We start from the raw sequence: 18606 nt of genomic DNA, 5'->3' as shown, positions 1-18606 counted from the left end.
TTTGACGCACCCAGCTTTGTTTCCATATAAACATTGGCTGCAATACAAACTATCTCAATTTGTGTTTACAGAGTACCTGCTGACTAGAATTGCAGCCTCGCTTAGGTGAGTGCAGTACGCTGCCGCAATATGCAAAAAACCTGACTGCCAATGTGCTAAATTGTCTCCTGGAAGAATATCTGTTCCAGTATCCTAGCCACGCAGTTATTGTCACAGATGCCTCTCAACGTGGCAAAAAGCAGCAGTAGGTGTTTATTTCCATGCACCAGATTGGAGTCATTCTGTCCGGGTCCCAGATTGTCCACCCACTATTTGGTGCTGAATTTCTCGCTATTAGTTCCGCCATTCAAATAGTTCCCTGTTATATCTATTATGTAATCGGCACATTGTAATCGGCACATATTATGCTCTCGGACTGTCTCTCAGTATTGGCAGCGCTTGAAAGCTCGAGGACTAGTCTCTTGTACCGATCCCAATGTAGTTTGTGCCACTTCATGTGCAAGAAGTGCGTTTTAAGTGGATTCCAGGGCACTGTAACATTACTACAAATCTGGTGGAGGTGGGATGACCATTTGCCGTACCCAGACGGTTAGCAGAAGTTCCAGCCCTATATCCGTGGAGACGACAGTTCAGCGTGACAGTCGCAGTCTACGAGTCTTAACACCCTGCACACAACCTGCACTGACATCGCACAGTACATGGCCCTCTAGAATTTCGCCTCCATCGAAATTCGACCGCGAGAGTGAAGTCAAGGATATTCTGATGTCATAACCATATTACACGCGCGACAGTCTGTTCTACACCAGTAACGGCACGTGCTTTTCAGGCATGCGGCGGCGAATATGCCCTTTTACAACAGGATTCAACTGTGTCAACTGCGTGCGCGCACGCACGCACGCACGCACGCGCACGCACACACACCAGGCTTCAACAATTGTGCCGGTTTGTATGCCACCACTCCAGACCCTCTGCGCCGAACGGGGGGCCACAATTTTGTCACCAATGGCGACCCTAGGTGGCACCAGTATCGGCACCCGCTCAGACGGTATCAATATATATATATATATATATATATATATATATATATATATATATATATATATATATATATATATATATATATATATATATATAGCGAAAGACCAGCATAGGGACGACTGGTGCAGCAATTTGATCACATGACCGGCCGCCATACTGAAATCTCGGACGGACCAGAAACGCTCGAATGCGGGTGGTATTCGAGATACTCTCTTAAACGCTCAAGAAACTGCTGCATAGACAGTTTTCAAAGCGAAAAATTATAACAGATCACCCAGTACGAGATGACTGTGTAAAGCGAGGCAAAGCTTAGCGTTCATACGAGATTCACTGTAGCTACGTCAGTGTGCACGAGTGCATAAATTAACAGTAAAAAAACGAGAGCTAACATGTTACCTGTAGGGCACTGAGATAAAATGAATGTCAACATTGAAACCAAAGATGACGGTTACATCGTAACTTTCAGATTGTTCATGGCCGACAGTAAACTAAAGTAACACGGTGGTTTGGGCTAGTTGGTTGCAGTTCATAATGGAGACAAGTTTCGCAGCATGAATAAAACGCACACAGAAGACAAGGAACAACTCTCCCTCTAACACAGCGGAGCACATCTGGGGGAGCGAGCGGCGATGGCAGCGGCGTCGACGGCGGCGCCATCTGTTGGAGTGCGGTTGCAGCGTTGCTAGGCAACGGTGGCTCAAGGTCGTTGGTGGGCCATGGCATACGGCTGAAGTGCGACCACGCGACGAGCCGAGCTGGCTGGCGTAGTGTTGCTTTCGCAACTGGGAGCCGTCGTCTGTCTGTAGCCACGGAGAGTCAAGCCTCCATCGACCATCCGTGTCCCCGTCGCACCCCGCTAGTCACCCACGTCAATCCTCGATACCACCCCACCAGCGCGCACCTTAATTCACCCTCCAGAAGCGCCACCCACCCCCAACCCACCTACCTTTACTCTCGGAAAGGTCTCCGCGTACTAGAAGCCACGCTGCAGTGGAACGAAAAAAATTAGCAGTGGTTTAACTGTTTCACCGAATGGCCGAGCGGTAGCTGTTCTTGCTTGTCTATCACGAACGAATATTGGTAAACGACATGCTTTGGATTCTCTTTACATGTCAAGGCCTCTAAAAGGTCACACCAACGGAATTACTGAGGACACGAGCAACAGCGGCGGTGGTGAAGAGACGCCAATTTTATTCGTTTCATTTTCGCTTGCCAGTTTTCAACTTTCGCACCCCGCTGCCTTGGCTTCAAGACAACCGAAAGCGTGACGTCACAGAGTTTTTTCGCCACCGTGCTTCTACCGGCCGAGCGGTGAACTGGTCACACGAGCGGAAGCGACGGTGGTGAAGAGACGCCCACCTTACTCGTTTCGTTTTCGCCTTCCAGATTGGCAATTTTTTTTTCTGCTCAATTTTTCTGCCTTCTACCACCGCCGCTGCTGCCGTGTTGCTCGCTGTTATGTCTTTTTGCATTGCTCTTGGTTCTGGTGTTACGCGAATGTTTTTCCATTTTTAAACGTGTATGCTGCACAATATACACCAGCGTCCATCTTGCCATAGAAATGCCCTTGCTGTGAATAATGCCTACCAGGTAAAGGACATGCCGTCAAGTGTGCCGAAAGTGAGTACACCAACTCGCTCGCAGATTGCTCCGGAATGTCTGAGTCAACGTATAAGGGCAAAGGCGAGAAAGGTCGCAAGACGCGGCGATGTCCAGACCGCCGTAACACAAAAGAAGAAAGCTTTGATAAATCCAGTGTGAAACCTGACCTTGCAAGCGGCTGTTTAGCCGACATATGTCAAAGGCTTTACGCTCTCGCTGGTCTGCCCGTCCAAGTCGATGAAGTGAAGCAGTCAATCGAATTAAGGTAAAAAAAATAAAGTGACACACTCGAGCAAGAGGTGAAATATAATAATGAAATCTGCAGTTCAAATAAATGTGTCAGTGCACTTGAGGCCAGTTTCGACACGGATGAGATTCAGTCCATGAAAATGACCATGCACGACCTTGAATGGCTTAGTAGAAAGCTGAACCTTGAGGTGCACGGCATACCAGTGACCGATAATGAAAACACGATGGAAAATATAGATGTAGAAAAATCCGTGATCCTGCCAGAGCTCACGTTGAATGGCATGGGCGTTGTGCGCCGAGTTTAGTCCAGGCCATAAAAGGTGCCCGGAATCGTTGGACGCTATTGAAGACAATCAACTCTGGACATGTGGTTGCAAGAAGGGACAGCTTTAAGAGATGCTCAGTCGAATGTTTCACTCGCCGAGAACATGATGCGTCAGAACAGCGAGCTGCTGCGCTGTGAAAAGGCTTGGTCAGTTGACAGTGATGACCTCTTTGCCTGGCATCGGAACGGAAAAAATATTCGTTAGAAAGTAAACTTGAGCCCGCTATTGTCGTTCATTGTGTTTCTGATTTGGACAAACTGTGTAGCAACTTGTTATAGGCGTTAAGGAGTGACACTCTTTTTTTTCAATTTCATTCTTTTTACTGATCTGGAAGATTTGTCTGACCTCGATATTGTTATCAAGCGCGATAACTGGCAATACTGTGCTTGCGTTCATTTTAACTTCCGATCAGTCAAAAGAAGCAAGCGGAACTTGACTGTTTTTTTGGTGAAGTGCAAACACGTTTCAATGTTAAATTTTAATTCCGAAGTTTATTTTGCCTGTGAAGATGATGTCTGTGTGATAACGACATACAAAAGCTTCTACCTGAACCGTTCTGTAAGAGGGTGATGAGGTGTTTCTACGTTATTTTTTTTATGTTATGGATCGCAAATGCTTTCTGAATTTTGTTTTACCACACCTTAGTATGAAGTCCTTGCAGTTTCATTTCATTTCATTTATTTTACCCTCAGGGCTTTCGCATTACAGAGCGGCTTAAGTTAAGTCTGGCATGAGAATATTTTTTTTTTTTTGCTATCGTCCACCTGGCAGTAGTTCTGCTGAGTTCTTTTTATTTCTTGGTTCATTCTCAGAGTTCGTCAAGTTGAACTATTATAAATTAATTTTAGCTGGTGACTTTAACATCGAGGATTCATAACAGAGCGACAGACGGGTCAGAGAAGAGAGGACACGACACAGAGCGCTGTCAGAGAAGAGAGGACACGACACAGAGCGCTGACGTAATCTGACTCTCTGTCCCGTCTGTCGCGGTGTTATGGATCCTCGTGAGCACCAACTCGCCCAACAAATGGTATTGTTTAACATCGGCATTTTGGCCATTAATAACGCAACCCTGGAATTCAAGACCGTACTAAATGTTAGTTTCTGTGAAAATATTATCATGTCGCCCACACGGATTACCAAACAATCACAAACACTCTTAGATCTCATTATAACAGGTACTATCGCTTTTGCTCTAAGAGACCACTTGGCTATATTCATATTGTTCAATCTGACTCTCCGTTCTCAGCAACAATCAAAACAAATGCCATTTTATCGAGCTATAAATTATGCGAGTTTAAGGAGCGTTTGGCTATAGTTAGCTGGGAAAATTGTCTTGAGGAAAACGACATTGATGAAGCATACAGAAAATTTGTAGACATATTCATTAACGTTTATTAAATTTCTATCCCTCTGAAAAAAAAAATCACATTTATAGAAAAGTAGGAAACCGTGGATCGACAGAAAATGTTGCTGTATTAGGAAACGAGACAAGCTCTACAAACTGTTTTTAGAAGCAGTTGTCCTAAAGCGCTGAAGAAGTACAAATTTAGAAACTGTCGTTAAACAACTTCGCGTCGCCAAAAAGCAGTATATTTTTAACCACTTTAATTCAACTGGTAGGAGACCTGGAAATGTCTGGTAGGTGTTAAACTCTATCTTGGGAAATTCTCCAGAACAAACACAAAATTATGCAACACGTGATTGAATAAAAAGGTGCTGAGATGCTGTTGTAGGCAGTAGCCACATGCCGTGGCTAGGCCGGTTAGCTTGGCTGCGCTCGCGCGAGGCTCGCGGCGGCTGGCACGTGTCTCGTGCTCGTGCCGGTATTCGCCTGGCTGGAATAAACCCATCCTCTCGGCATCTCAAAAGGCACTCCACGTGTTGTTTGACTCCTCCTACCTTCCGCGTTGAGTTTAAAAAAATGGCTGAAGCCGGGACGTTTACTCGATTTAAATTACGGTAATCGGTCGCATAGGTACATAATTCGAAATTTCTAAAAATGCTCGGAACGTGTAGATCGAGTTCTCGCGCTAAAAAGACGAGTTAAAATTCCTCTTTAGTGCACACTTAAGCCCAGCGCTAAGGGTTGTTGTGCCCGGACAACCAGCCCGGATTTCAGATCTACAAGATGCAAAATTTCTCCTGTGAATGCCCTTTGGACAAGCCCGGTGCTGCGCCGCAAGGCACAACACCCTAACGCTCCCTTGACAAGCTAAGATGCTTCTCCACCAGGCAGTGGCGCTTTATGGAGAAGCATCGGTGGGCGACATGTCCAAACGTGCATCAAGAGGCGCCGGTTCCTCTTTCCCCCTGGATGTCACCGCGGGCGGCAAACTTGAAGCGGGTGGCCAGCGCGGTCGCTCGTTGGACCTCTCGGATGGTCGTCAAGTGCTGGCTTTGTATTGGGCCGTTTGAGTGACAACCGTTTCTCGGGGCTTTATAAGCCCCAACGCTGCCGCCTGGAGACAGACCGATCCACCGGAGAGACCGACCCAGCGTGAGCCGAGTGCCGCTCACGAGAGGAGGGAGATGTGTGACGCGTTGGAGTCTCGGCGGACGTCGCCGTGCGAGAACAGTCGCGTTTGCTGTTAGCTCTCGGCCCCCGGGCCGATCTTGTCCTGTATAATGACTTGTGCATAGTGTGTAAAGTCCCCTTTTGTTATTCTCACCGACGCCTGACTCGGAGTCTTCGCCACCGCCAAGAGAGCTGCAGCGCTCAGTCAGGAAACGGGTGGCGAGCGCTACGGGACCACATCAAAGTCACAGCAGGGTATAACCCGATAGCGTTAAATGGTTGTTACCCGTATGTGTGTAATTGCTCATTATCGACTTTCATATGTTTCTGGGAGCTTTTATACCAATCCTTTTGCAGTGGTTAAGTTATGCGCCACTACCTTGTGATGGCAGGTGCTGCCACCAGTGGAGCTTGTGAGACCCAGATTGCAACGAAAACAGCGCGCGAAACACAGGACCGAGAATCGAAGACACTCACAGCGCTAACTAGCAACTGAAGGTTTATTTCATTGCTCGCAATAATTACCAAAACAATAAAAAAATATCATGTATGTTGTAGCACCCCTCGCGCCACGCTGTGGCCGCAGGCCACGCCACGGCAGAAGTTGGCGCTTGTAAAACACGTGCTTAGTTTAGATAAAAACGCGTTGCAGTTACATAGCAGTTACGTGGCAGTTACAGCTCACACCAGTCGCGGCACTACCGCGCAGTAATGCACGGCCGGTTCGTGTTTCCCAACCAAAACCAAATCTCCTATAGAGGGCGCTGGCTGCACCTGGCAATACACCAAATCACACATGGCAGTACACCAAATCAGGGGGTACACGGTGATATGGGGTGGGTGTCGTTGGAGAGCAGAGAAGCTATAGCAGTAAGATAGCATTTGAGGAACGATTGAGAAAAGGGGGGGAAAAACAGTGGTCTAGGAAAGTTTTCAGGTACCTGCACATCAGGAATGTTGACACGAAATGGAGAAAGCGAACTAGCAAATTGAGAAGCAAATATCTGGACAGCAGGGGGGGGGGGGGGGGGAAGGGGGTGCAAATCAGCAATCATCGGTTAACAAAAAGGTTAAAGAAACAGAGTGAGCTGTGTGGAAAACAGGGATGCTTACGAAATCGGCACTGGGAATATACAGGATCTTTAAACAGGAAATTGCCAAAGAAATTATCTATGATAATTGTAGGGTAAGCTCTTTGTTATTTGAACCCGGGACGAGAGTTTTGCGGACTAAGACATATAGAGTCAGGTACCACGAGATATACACGTTGTGCGCTGCGGGCGGAGAGGAGGAGGAAACGGCTGAACACTTGATACTTTTCTGTAAAGGGCTTCACCCTACAGTGGAAAGCAGCGAGGCTGATTTATCTACAGCATTGGGGTTTGAGGACAGTGAAGGAAATGTAGACTTTAAGCGCGTTGAAGTAACCAAATCAAGGTTATCTGATTGGTGGCTAAAATCAAAACAAGAGTAAAATTTCACAATTCATGGCTAGGTGGCTTGAACCACCACCCGATTCAAAGGATTCAGCCTTATCCATCCATCCATCCATCCATCCATCCATCCATCCATCCATCCGTCCGTCCGTCCGTCCGTCCGTCCGTCCGTCCGTCCGTCCGTCCGTCCGTCCGTCCGTCCATCCATCCATCCATCCATCCATCCATCCATCCATCCATCCATCCATCCATCCGTGCGTGCGTGCGTGCGTGCGTGCGTGCGTGCGTGCGTGCGTGCGTGCGTGCGTACGTACGTACGTACGTACGTACGTACGTACATACATACATACATACATACATACATACATACATACATACATACATACATACATACATACATACATCGCGCATGCGCAGAAACATTTCCGCAAATGTTCAATTGGAACGTTCCTGAAGCATGCAGCTTGCGGCACTGTGCTTTTAGTGCGTCGTGCCCACTTTGCTGATGACATTGCTGTGTTATGGGAGTAATTTTCACCGGCTTCTAAATGTTGTCTGTCACTCCTCCTGCATAACTCCAGAGCCCACTTAACTGACTCGCCTGTGATCGCTTATACTCTGGCAGAAGGAAATGTATAGGGAATGAAGCGGAGTATTTGAAAGCGCCATATTTGGAAAGGCATATGCTAGTCTAGTAGACTACTGCTAAAAGCCTCGAATATTATAAGGAACATTTCGGAACGTTAAAATTTCCATCGCGATGGTCACTCCCAGTCAAGCACAGGATTTTACTCGTGGTGTGTACTTGGAGGAGGAGGAGAGACTTCGTCCTCCGCAAGTACATACCACGAGTAAAATCCTGTGGTATGTACTTGAGGATCACGGAATATTTGTTATCTGTAAGTTTTATCGTACCTAGGCGCTGAATATAAAAAGTGTCAATGCCATTTCACATCTGGCCAGTTGCTCATAAACAATTTAAGTATAATGATACTATGTTTTGGAGGCGGGGGTGGGGGGGGGGGGGGGGTGTCTACTCGTTATACTTGAATAAATAGTGAGAGCTCGGTTTCGGCTGAGTTCGGGCCCCTCATCCTGATGGTTTTCGCAAGCTTGCAAGAATTAACTTCCATCTGATATTCATTATCGGTTCGTTAGTGTCTGCATTTGATTCCCTTCTGAGTACCGAAGCCTCATGCTCCCCAATCCTTCACTACAGACGCCACACTCAAGGAGTAGCTCTCTGCTCGAGTCGAATCTTTACCCCTTCGGGAATAAGTACGAAGCCATGATCAGCCACAACTGAGCTGGGCTCTTCACCACGCAGCGTTAGCCGGAAATCTTGGAGAATCTGAATGAGCGCAGACTTGACTATAAGCACCGCCAGCTTCTCCCCTATGCACACCCTCGGCCCCAGTCCGAACGGCACATACGACCCACTGCGTACGCGCTCGCGGTTCTCCTCGGCGAACCTGTCGGGGCGGAACTGCTCGGGTTCGGGCCAAAGGTCGGGGTCGTAGTGGAGAAGCCAGGGCGCCGCCAGGATGTTGACGCCGGCGGGAATGAATTGACCGCAGACGGTCGTGTCCCGCGAACACTTTCGGGCCAAGGACACTGGGACAGGCGGGTACAGACGAAGGCCTTCCAGGACTGTCCAGTCCAGCCTTCTAAGCTGACGCAATTCGTCAAAGCTAAGGTCCTGCGCTGCTTTGCGAGGGAAAAGCTCTCCGAATTCCTTCACTATCTCATCCTGCTCGCTGGGATGTTTCGCCAAGAGGTACGCCAAGAAGGACAGTGTGGTAGCCGTCGTCTCAAAGCCAGCCAAAAGGAAAATCACGCCATTAGAGACGATGTACCGGTCGTCCAGGTGTCGCTTGTTAGGCCTGTGGTGCACATCGCCTTCTGCGCGCGCGTCCAAAAGTACCTGCAGTATGCTGCACTCCTTCGCCCCGTCGCCGGAGCGGTGAAGCTCTACCGCACTCCGCACAAGGTTGCGGACATCCTTGAAAGCTCTGGCGTGCCTCGTCAGCGGATATACCCACGTGAGTAGGGCGCGTACTCCGGGCAGTGTGAATGCCACTTCAATGGCAGAGTTTTCCATGTCTTTGCATACTTGCTTCAGGTCTTGCAAAATGGGCTCGCTGGAGTCTCCCTGGCTGCTCGCCTGAATGACATCGCAGAAACAAATTTTCAATCACTAGAGCTCGTGAACAGTAAATTGCCATTAAAGTTTGGTACGCTATACCGAAAAACGTCTCGAAGATCCGATTACCGCAATTCCGCTTCTCTTCCAAAGATCCCGTGATCACTACTCCCCTGTACAATTCGTTCCATTGCGGCAATTGTGTCAAGAGTATTTTGAGACAGCAATTTACTGAGAGAAAAAATATTTGACGTTGTACTCATGCGACCAATGTCAGAAACAATCCTGTGACTTAAAGATACTGAAACTTATCTCCTTCGTTCCCTGTTCGAAGTTTTGATTAAAATAAAATAAGCCCTAACGCTTGTATTTTCAAGCAGTGTTTTTTTTAGTGCACATACCTGATTGACCTGTGCTCAGCGCACTTCGTAAACCTTCTTTGTCTCTCCACATTTAATTCCATCATTCAACGCGCCTAAACGGTGCGTGAACTGTTCTGTACATTCTAGTCGCAGATATTTTGGAGGGGTCTAGCATTTAACGTAAACTAAAGCGAAATCCGCTTTCGCGCCTAAATGGTACCAATATACAAATCGTTTATGAACCCACCTTCTGCGCCAACACCGCCTTCATAATGAAGTCGAACGAGAGGCCCATGGCGAGCTCGAACACTTCCGCGTGTCCGTTGGTCCGACTTGTCCTTGCCGCGGCATCCACGAACCTTGAGGAGCACAAAATGGCTGCCGAAGAGAGCTCCTTAATCACGTTTGAGCTGAAAGCGTAGTTTAGCGCCGCCCGCACGTTCTTCCATGAGCTACCTGAAATCCGGAATATAATAATTAAGGCTCAGGTGAGCGCAGACAAATAAAAATCATACTGTAGTCTTGTACAACTCAAGAAATAAGCAGCTGGTGCTAATGGCGTCGACCGATTGCCATGGCATCGTGTTCCATCCCCTTATAGAATTGGCAAGATTGTGTCTCCCTGCCTGGATCTCTTTCTTATTAGAATTTTATTGCTGGCTTTATGGAGGACTATGGTATCTGTGCAGTCGTTATAGATATCTTCCAGTATTTTCGCATAAATCTTCTGCACCCTGATTCCGCAGTGCCGGCATGAGTGCCGAGGTTTCTACTGACTCCCTGAATGCTTTCTCGCAATCAATGAAGGCAATATATAGGGGTTGGTTATATTCAGCGCATTTCCCTATCCCTCGATTGATATGTGAATATGGTCTATTTTCTGGTAACCTTTTAGGAAAACCTGCTTGATCATTGGGTTGATTGAAGTCTAAGGTTGTCCTGATTATGTTTGCGATTACATTAGTAATCGTACATTGTAAGTAATCGTACATCGTAAATTAGTACATCGCGATTACCTTGTAGGCAACGGACAGTATAAGCTGATCGGTCTGTGGTTTTACAAGTCTTTGACGTCTCGTTTCTTAAGAATCAATATGTTAGCGTTCTTCCAAGCTTCTGGTACGCTGGAAGTCATGAGGCATTGCGTTACAGGTTGGCTAGTTTTTTCTAGCACAATCTCCCCTCAGATCTGGTTTTACCTGACTCTCACCAGCTGCACGTCAATAGACAGCTCAGACTCTCCGCGCCAGCAAGTTGGAGTTCTTGTTGCCATCACTGGTCACGTGAGGCGAGGGGGGCACAGGCGTAGTTCGGGGTTTTTTGTTCTCTAATTTACTGCCCCTCCCTGGTTACGTTCTCTCACAAGCACGTTTTGGAACCCAGAGTAAAATTAGCAATCCGAGCTCCCTCACTTGACCCGCCTTTTGGTCCCAGTAAAGGTTTTTACCAGCGAGCACGAAGGGCGCGCGGGCCAACCGCCGCTCAACTGGTTTCCTTGTCACGTCGCACGCCATGCGAGCGCTGACCTTGTGAACGTCGCTAGAGACGTCCGTGAACATCAAAGAGGAATGGAGCTGTGCTGCTCATAACCGGCAGATTAGAGGCTGCGCAAAAGGACGGGCGCAGGAGGTAAAGAAACCAATACGACGCCAAGGTCGTGTATTCGTTTCTTCACCTCCTTTCCTCGTCCTTTTGCGCAGCCTCTAACCGTTCGCTGTAACGAACCAACGAACATCCTACTATAACTGGCAGTGCGACAACAAAATCATTTTCGTTTCACTGCGCAAGCAAGCCCTGAATAACCTACTTACACCGTGATGCAGGTTGCTTCTCAATTACCAAAACAGTTTGTAACATTTTCTTCAGCTTTCTAGGAAAGTTATCCAAAGTACCTTTATTAGGTCACAATAATTTTTAGAAAATGGATGTACACTCAAATGTTTGTGTCGGTTTCTTCGCGCCCGTGTAGTTAAAATGCCGCCCTTTTTGGTAAACCTGGCGCATTCCCCGGCACAGCCGTGTCTTTTGGCGCCGCGTGTCGACATTGTGTGCGATGTTTCGTGGGGCTTACCATTGAGTTGAAAGAGGCTGCTTTTAAAAGGCTCTGCATCGACAAAGCCTATGGGTCTGTCCTGGAATATTGCTGCTTGCTTGACGAAACATTCTTGCACCATATCCGGGTCCGTGATGACCAAGAAGGGCTCGATGCCCATGTAGATACCAAACACTGCTCCATACTGCTTCTTCCACTCCATGAGCGTCTGTACCGAAAAAAAAAATGCATCACGTTTGAACATAATACATCGATACCAGAACTACTGCAGTGGAAGCGTGCCGAATTATTTTTACGTCGCTCTGATTTTACTCGTTGCGCTCGTCAGTTGTTAAACTTATCGCTTCTTTGGGCTTGCGGCAGTGGCAGATCAGGACGCCGAAAAAAGCAGGGTTCACTTATAAAATCGAGAAGAGCGTATACTGTACACAGGCTGGCAAAGCCATCTTGAGAAGCAGAACCAAAAATACCGACATCAGTTCCGTACGTCGGCTGTAGCTAGGATGAACGTGAACTGTGGCGCGTTTCGCAAGAATGGAAGTGGTTGCGTGCTTGCAGCCGTCGCCTTGGCCTGGAGGGCTCGTTCAAACGACATTCTCATCTTAAACCCTTGACGTAATCCTATTTTGTGTGGTAGAATATTCGTCTTTACACAGAAACGTCTTTGCGGACATTTTATTAGAACGTGTGGTCGTCTTCCAGAGGCATTGCACCAGCAGGAACGGAAGCAGGAACGGACAATCTGTTGCTTTCATGCTTGAGAGCCTTACACAGCTTACGTTCGGGACTGTCATTCCGTGTTGCTCTGTTGCGAGGACAAGACGATAAGCCCGGCTAGGCTGTGGGATGGCTAAGAAACAAGCAAATAAGTGTGGTGCTCCGCATGATCGGCCTCCGAAATCCTTGTGCAGGGGGAGCGCTGCTGGCACTCCTGTGGGGTTAAGATGAGAGCGGTAGTTACAGACTATCTGAGAAGCCCGTACCGCGAGTCGGTGGTGGGTAATCTGCCTCAGGTTCCCCCAAATGATGTCAGGCTTAGGCCCCGGAATGCCGAGGTCTTTGAAGGACCTCAGGATGCGGCGGCGTCTCACTGCGAAGAGCACGACGGCGGCTGCTAATACCACCGCAACGCTGGCGACGATGCCCACCAGGTGGGGCGTCATGTTCCACCTGCGCTGTGAAAACTCACTTTATTCTCGAAAACGGCTCAGCCCACTGATCTGGAACGTGTCGTTTCGTTTATAATATTAGTCGCTAAGTTAAAACCAGCATGTCGAACCGCAACCGAACCCGTATTTTTGCCCGGAACGGGAACCGAACCCATATTTTTTCACCATCTTGGAACTGAACGATTCAAAGGAACCGTTCCGAACCAGTTGAGGTCTTGGTTCAGCTCCACTTTTTTTTTTTTGCAGCCCGGCATTCTTTTCTCTTTTTTTTGTCATATAAAATGACGTGCTAGCGCGCAGGTTTACCCACCGAAACCTGCCTGTGCTAGGCAGTGCGAAAATGACATAGTCTATGCGACAACATAATTGAAGGAGGTCTGGTGTCTATAGGAAGAAACCTAACTGGCGCTTCTGCATTGCGCTTTCGGTAATTATAAATCACTGTACGCCAGATTAATGCGAAATCTTGAGTTCAGTATCATCCTTTCACATGTGTCCGTCTAGTTTTAATCGAATTGTTGGCACTACCCTAGTTGATAAAGCACCGACTGATAATGGCTTCCCTTTCTTTGTGTCATGTACCATAAATCTGCAAAATATAGCCGCTACGACCCAACCACGTTGTGCAACATTACTTTTGGAGGCATGCGTTGTCTTAGACAGCAGACACTAAATAATAATACCGTCACGATGGCTCAGTGGCTGTGGCCCTCGGCTGCTGATCCCAAGGTCGCGGGTTAGCTCCCGGCCGCGAGGCCGTATTGCGGTGGCGGGGAAGCGCAAAAAACGCGCCTGTGCTGTGCGATGTGAGCGCACGTTGAGGAACCCCAGCACATCTACGTTAATCTGGAATCCTCCCCTACAGCGTTCCTGATAGCCTCCGCGTCGCTTCGACACGTTAAACCTCAGGTATTAATACTATTATTACAAAATAAAGGCGTTTAAATTGGTGCAGTTTTTTTTTTTCATAGTCCCAACATTCTTTTTGCACGCGGCGGAAATCAGCAAGGAAAGGCGGGCTTGAAGCAGCGGTGGAGATACTTAAGTAGTAGCAGTATATAACTATTTTCCGACGGATATATGATGGTTTTGAGCCCAACCGCCTAGACGATGGCCTGGAATTCGTGGACCCGGGTGGCGTGTTCGGCCAGGCGGATGGTTTTAAGGTGAGGATCAGAGTCCGAGCTGCACATTAGAGTCTCCCAAAGTTCATCCGTCTTAGTTTCCGCGTGCGCGTCGTACAAAAAGAAAATAAATAGCGATTATACAAAGGATTGATTTGGTTTGGTTTGGTTTGGTTAATGGGGGTTTGACGTACCAAAGCGACTCAGGCTATGAGGGACGCCGTAATGAGTGGCTCCGGAAATTTAGACCATCTGGGGTTCTTTAATGAGCACTTACATCGCACACTACACGGCCTTCTAGTATTACGCCTCTATCGAAATTCGATGCGAAAATACATGCGCTCGCTGACATGCGTTAATTTTTACACCCAGAAAGATGCTACTCTAATGAAATATAATTGCGATGAAATGATTCTGTGCTATGCCTGTCTGCTGTAATTGTTCTGCTTATAAAAAAAATGCCACTCGCTAGCGTTCCGCTTCCTCACGCAGTTCTCAGACTGCTGGATCTTGAATTCTCTGGCGGGTGGCTTATATCTGCCTCTTGCTGTCGCGCTTCGGGTTGTTGGTCACCCGGCATACGTGGAGCATTCGCAACAAACCGTCTCGGCTACATCGGCTAAATCGTGAGGGGGGGGGGGGGGGGGGTTATTGAGTGAAAATGAATTTTTGCCAGTGAGTGCCTGGATGTGCACCTACCAGGGTGTGCATCAAGGGATGAAGGCTGCGCATGAATGTGCACTCGCATGCGCATCCACATACACAGGCGCACGCACGCACGCACACCATGGTAATTTTTGAGAAAGACTATGCTGCAAACGCAGTAAAGAAAACAACTACCATGCTCTAACCCCGAGAGGGAATCGAGCCAGTGGCGGCGCAACAGAAAAGCTTCGTTTGCTGTTGCCTTAGGCAGGCTACTCGGCTATCTTCGAAGATTGTTTTTATTGTTGTCCATGGAATATCAGGAACCTCCCTGATCCTCCTCGCGCCTTACTTGACCTGGTCGAATTCAGCGATCTCGGCATACGGCCTCACGCCGCCATCACTCCCTTACTTCAGCTGCACATCAAAATTCCGGAAGGCGCACCCGTCAAGAAAGGGCAACCAGTGAGGAAGTTGAACTTGTGCAGCGTAAACATCCGGCTCTAAAACGCGCTGTGCTCTGAACGTGACCTCGTTGAACTCGGCGGTTGTGCGTGTTTATCCATCATGCATTCTTCCCACATGCTAAGCAGTCCCATTAAGATGAAAAGTTCGCGCGCAATTCTGGAATCCTTCCTCACAGGTCGAAATCTTATAGTGTAAGGCGTGATCTCAGTGACCTTTTTAACAGTCTGCTGAAGTATACCCGAAACGAACACAGCCCCATGCCACAAATAATTTCATTGCTCAATAGTTTCTCGTTGCTCGCGCATGTGGCAATTCACTGATCACGGAACAAGCGTTCCCTTGTCGCGAAGACGCTTCCACGTTTGAAGTGTAAAATAGGATTTTGCGGCCTATTGAATCTACATTCGCTGAACTCGCTTTAATGCACCAGGGTCAAGAAAGGCTAGGAAAGCCGGCAGGCACTCGGGTAGAGGAAGTAATGACCGATCATAACTTTTGTCATATGCCTTCTGGAGAGGTCCTTCATGTGTTTTAAGGAAAAGCGAAGAGTAAGGAAATCGAATCTGTAGTACAAAATTCCTTCGCTACCATGTCCATAAAAGAGATGAGCACTCAGTCACCTAATAAGCACCGCTGTTAGGAAGAAGTGGTTTCCGGTTTTTAAAAGTAGAAACCCTGAAAAAGGTTGGTGGACAGAAAGTACACGACAGACTCACCAGACTCTATAAAGGTATACCAAAAGATTCTGCCAACGCATAGCCCACAAAAGTCACGAAAATTCTATGTAGCGCATAAACATTCTTCTTCACACAATGCAGCCCTTGCAACAGTGTAAACTACGTAACTTCGTAACGAAGATGTTGGAAATTTTTTCGTACAGACACGAATGGCTCACAACCAAACCAAGCGTGCGTTTCATATCATACTAGTTTTGTCACAACAAAAGGTGGCGACGACATCAGCATGGGCAAAAATCTTAATTTTACACTGTATTAGCGAGAAGCCATGATTAGCTGTGTTTTTGAAGATACTGAGCTATTAGGGAGTTGAGATATACAATGCGAGTTGCAATGGCGACGTGGAACAGGTGATCCAAATAAAATATCTTTGGTAAGCACGTGAGATGCATGTCGCAGGTGTGCTGGGAAGTTGAATGGCAATTGGGTTTTGGGGTGACGGAAAGATGTCTTCTCTGTGTATACCTGACGTTACACGACGTCTTCATCTCTCAAAAGGGCGCACGAGACATGTCGAGAAGGCGCCCGCGCAAGTACTCTGCGTAGGAGAAATTCCCGACTGACACGAGCTTCACGGGAGACCCGATGCTTGCGCGACGGGGTCTCCGAAACTGCGGAAACTGGAGGGTTTTGTGAATGCAAAACACACCACCTTTCCTCCTTCATCAAATCGATTCTAGCGCATACATAGCCGCTGTGCACCAATTTTCAGTTGATTTGACTTTGCGGCTCTTGCAGTGCATTCTAATCTTTTTGCCGCGGACAGTAAATTAGTGAGGTAAAGTGAACATCTACCAAGAAGCAAATTTTGGATTTTTTAATTTTATATACCAATGACACGTAGAAGTACACAGCATTATCAGGTTGATTAAAACCCATCTGCGTTAAGAATGTTCTTGGTTTCAAGCGGTTAAGTCCGGCCCGTACCGGTTCGAACCTGAACGGATTGCCACTCCGATGCCAAGCCCGGAACTCAACCCGAATCCGAAAAAACTACGGTTCGACACCCTGGTTAAAACCACAATACTGAGGCTCCCTGCGCCGGCCACGGCATCAAATTTGAGCCGAACCAACGAAGAGATGTGAAAAAAAGTTAAAGCACATACCTGCAGTACCCTTCGTTGCATTCAGGGGGTGCTGCTGCGAACTGACGGGTCCCTGCGCAGCGCAGTCTAAAATATTTACATGAAGGCTGTTTTCCCAGCCGGTCGTCTGCGATGCTGCCGACGTTCACTGAAGATGCTATCGATGTGTATCGCCCGAGGCCGAACTCGACATCAGAATAATTATCCTTTCCTTGGCTTCTGACGTCTCCATTCGTAAACTTGTTTTTTTCCTATGTTGCCCATAGATTTAACGCAGGCCTATTGACGAGGAACCTGGATGAATGCCAGTGACATCATTAAACATTTCCTGCTCTTCAGACAGCGACTGCCATAACAACCAGCAATTGTTATGGCAGTCTATAAGTAGCAGTCACTTACGAAGATGGGAAGAACTTCGCATCGCTTGGAGAAACACGTGGCGCAAGGCCTTCTTTATTGCACCCTCAAATACTTAGACTAACAACACTTATAACTCTTCTTAGCCTCCACTTACAGCCCCCAAACAATGGAATATAAAATTATCTACTAGAGTGGGAACGCGTTTTAGGAGCCGCTTTCGGCTCCCCGTCTGATAACGGACCTATAGCGCGAGGCGTGATTGAGTCTGCAGTCATTGTTGCAAAACATAATACAGGCTGCTTCACCTAACACTTTCTGCAATATTAAGAAAAAGGGGTTTTTGAGTTTGAAGAGCTCTTTTTTCGGCATGGCATTGTCGCAGTGTAATGCATCAGAGTGCAGGTAAGACCTGCTGATTAGCAGAACGGTCCACTAATGCTAAGCAGTTACCTTTTTAACTATTACGGTTAGACTCCTTAATTATTGAGAGGCGTGTAGCCCACCGTAAGCAATATCTGTATCAGTTTTGGAATTTTGAAAACGCGGTTACCCTCGCCGCTGTGGCCCAACACGCCTCTCAGTAATTGAGGAGCCTAACTTTAATAATTAAAAAAATTAACTATTCTAACATCAGTTACCCAGTCTGCTAGTTAGCATGTCTTATCTGTATTCTGATGTATTACACCGCTGACAATGATCCGCTGAGAAAAACGCTCTTGTAACTCAAAAATACTATTTTTAAAGATTGTGTAATCCCCAGCAGCAGCACAAGGTGGCGGGCCCAACCGGGTCCGACATGGGCAATGAGGGATGGTACCGTGGCTTCCTGCAATAAACCTACATCGGTCCCGCGTGAGTGCAGTGCTGGCAAAAACGTTGGGCTGCCCATTATATGCCTGAGTGGGTCCCTCGTCGGCTATGCGTGGGCCTAAACAGAGCGGGCAGCCCACCTGGGTCCCACCACAGATACATGCATGGGGCAAGGACGCAGGCTCTGTTATGGTGAAGGGCGGGTAATCCCAAAAGGGGCTGCCCGTACAGCACCGTGAGTGAGCCGCAGTGGTTTTGTGCAGGCAAAGAGCTAGTTTTCCCACCTTCAGCCTACATGGGTCCTGGTAGAAAATACAGGGCCCGAACTTTGGGCTTCACAGTGGCGAAGCGTTATATGCACGCAGTTTGGGCTGCCTGAGCAACACCTGCGACGGTCCCGCGTGGGCTGGACATGGTCACATTTGCCATTCCAACGTCTTACCTGCCTATATCCTCAATCGGGTATGAAAGGGTTAAGCGT

The 18606-nt window shown here is 47.7% G+C and overlaps 1 protein-coding gene and 1 long non-coding RNA gene across 10 annotated transcripts in view; one reads left to right on the top strand and one right to left on the bottom strand.

The window, feature by feature from the left end:
- LOC144098283 (uncharacterized) overlaps nt 1–18606 on the top strand; it is an 854931-nt gene that overhangs the window by 581792 nt on the left and 254533 nt on the right. The gene's annotated exons all lie outside the window — the stretch shown is intronic.
- Nucleotides 6216–17119, bottom strand: LOC144098274 (cytochrome P450 3A4-like). 2 transcript variants are annotated; one of them, XM_077630782.1, is made up of 5 exons: nt 16977–17119; nt 12711–12902; nt 11746–11935; nt 9922–10130; nt 6216–9333 (listed from the first exon to the last, which is right to left on the bottom strand). In XM_077630782.1, the coding sequence occupies exons 1-5, from the start codon at nt 16995–16997 to the stop codon at nt 8398–8400; spliced, it is 1548 nt and encodes a 515-aa protein (XP_077486908.1). In that variant the 5' UTR covers nt 16998–17119; the 3' UTR covers nt 6216–8397. The 2 variants fall into 2 exon arrangements, with proteins under 2 accessions (XP_077486908.1, XP_077486909.1); XM_077630783.1 differs by having other exon boundaries at nt 12711–12897.

The sequence above is a fragment of the Amblyomma americanum genome, chromosome 7 (genome assembly GCF_052857255.1).
Source record: "Amblyomma americanum isolate KBUSLIRL-KWMA chromosome 7, ASM5285725v1, whole genome shotgun sequence".
In the NCBI taxonomy this organism is placed as follows: domain Eukaryota; kingdom Metazoa; phylum Arthropoda; class Arachnida; order Ixodida; family Ixodidae; genus Amblyomma; species Amblyomma americanum.
The sequence above is the reverse complement of the archived record's forward strand: the minus strand, read 5'-3'. Positions and strand labels throughout refer to the sequence as shown.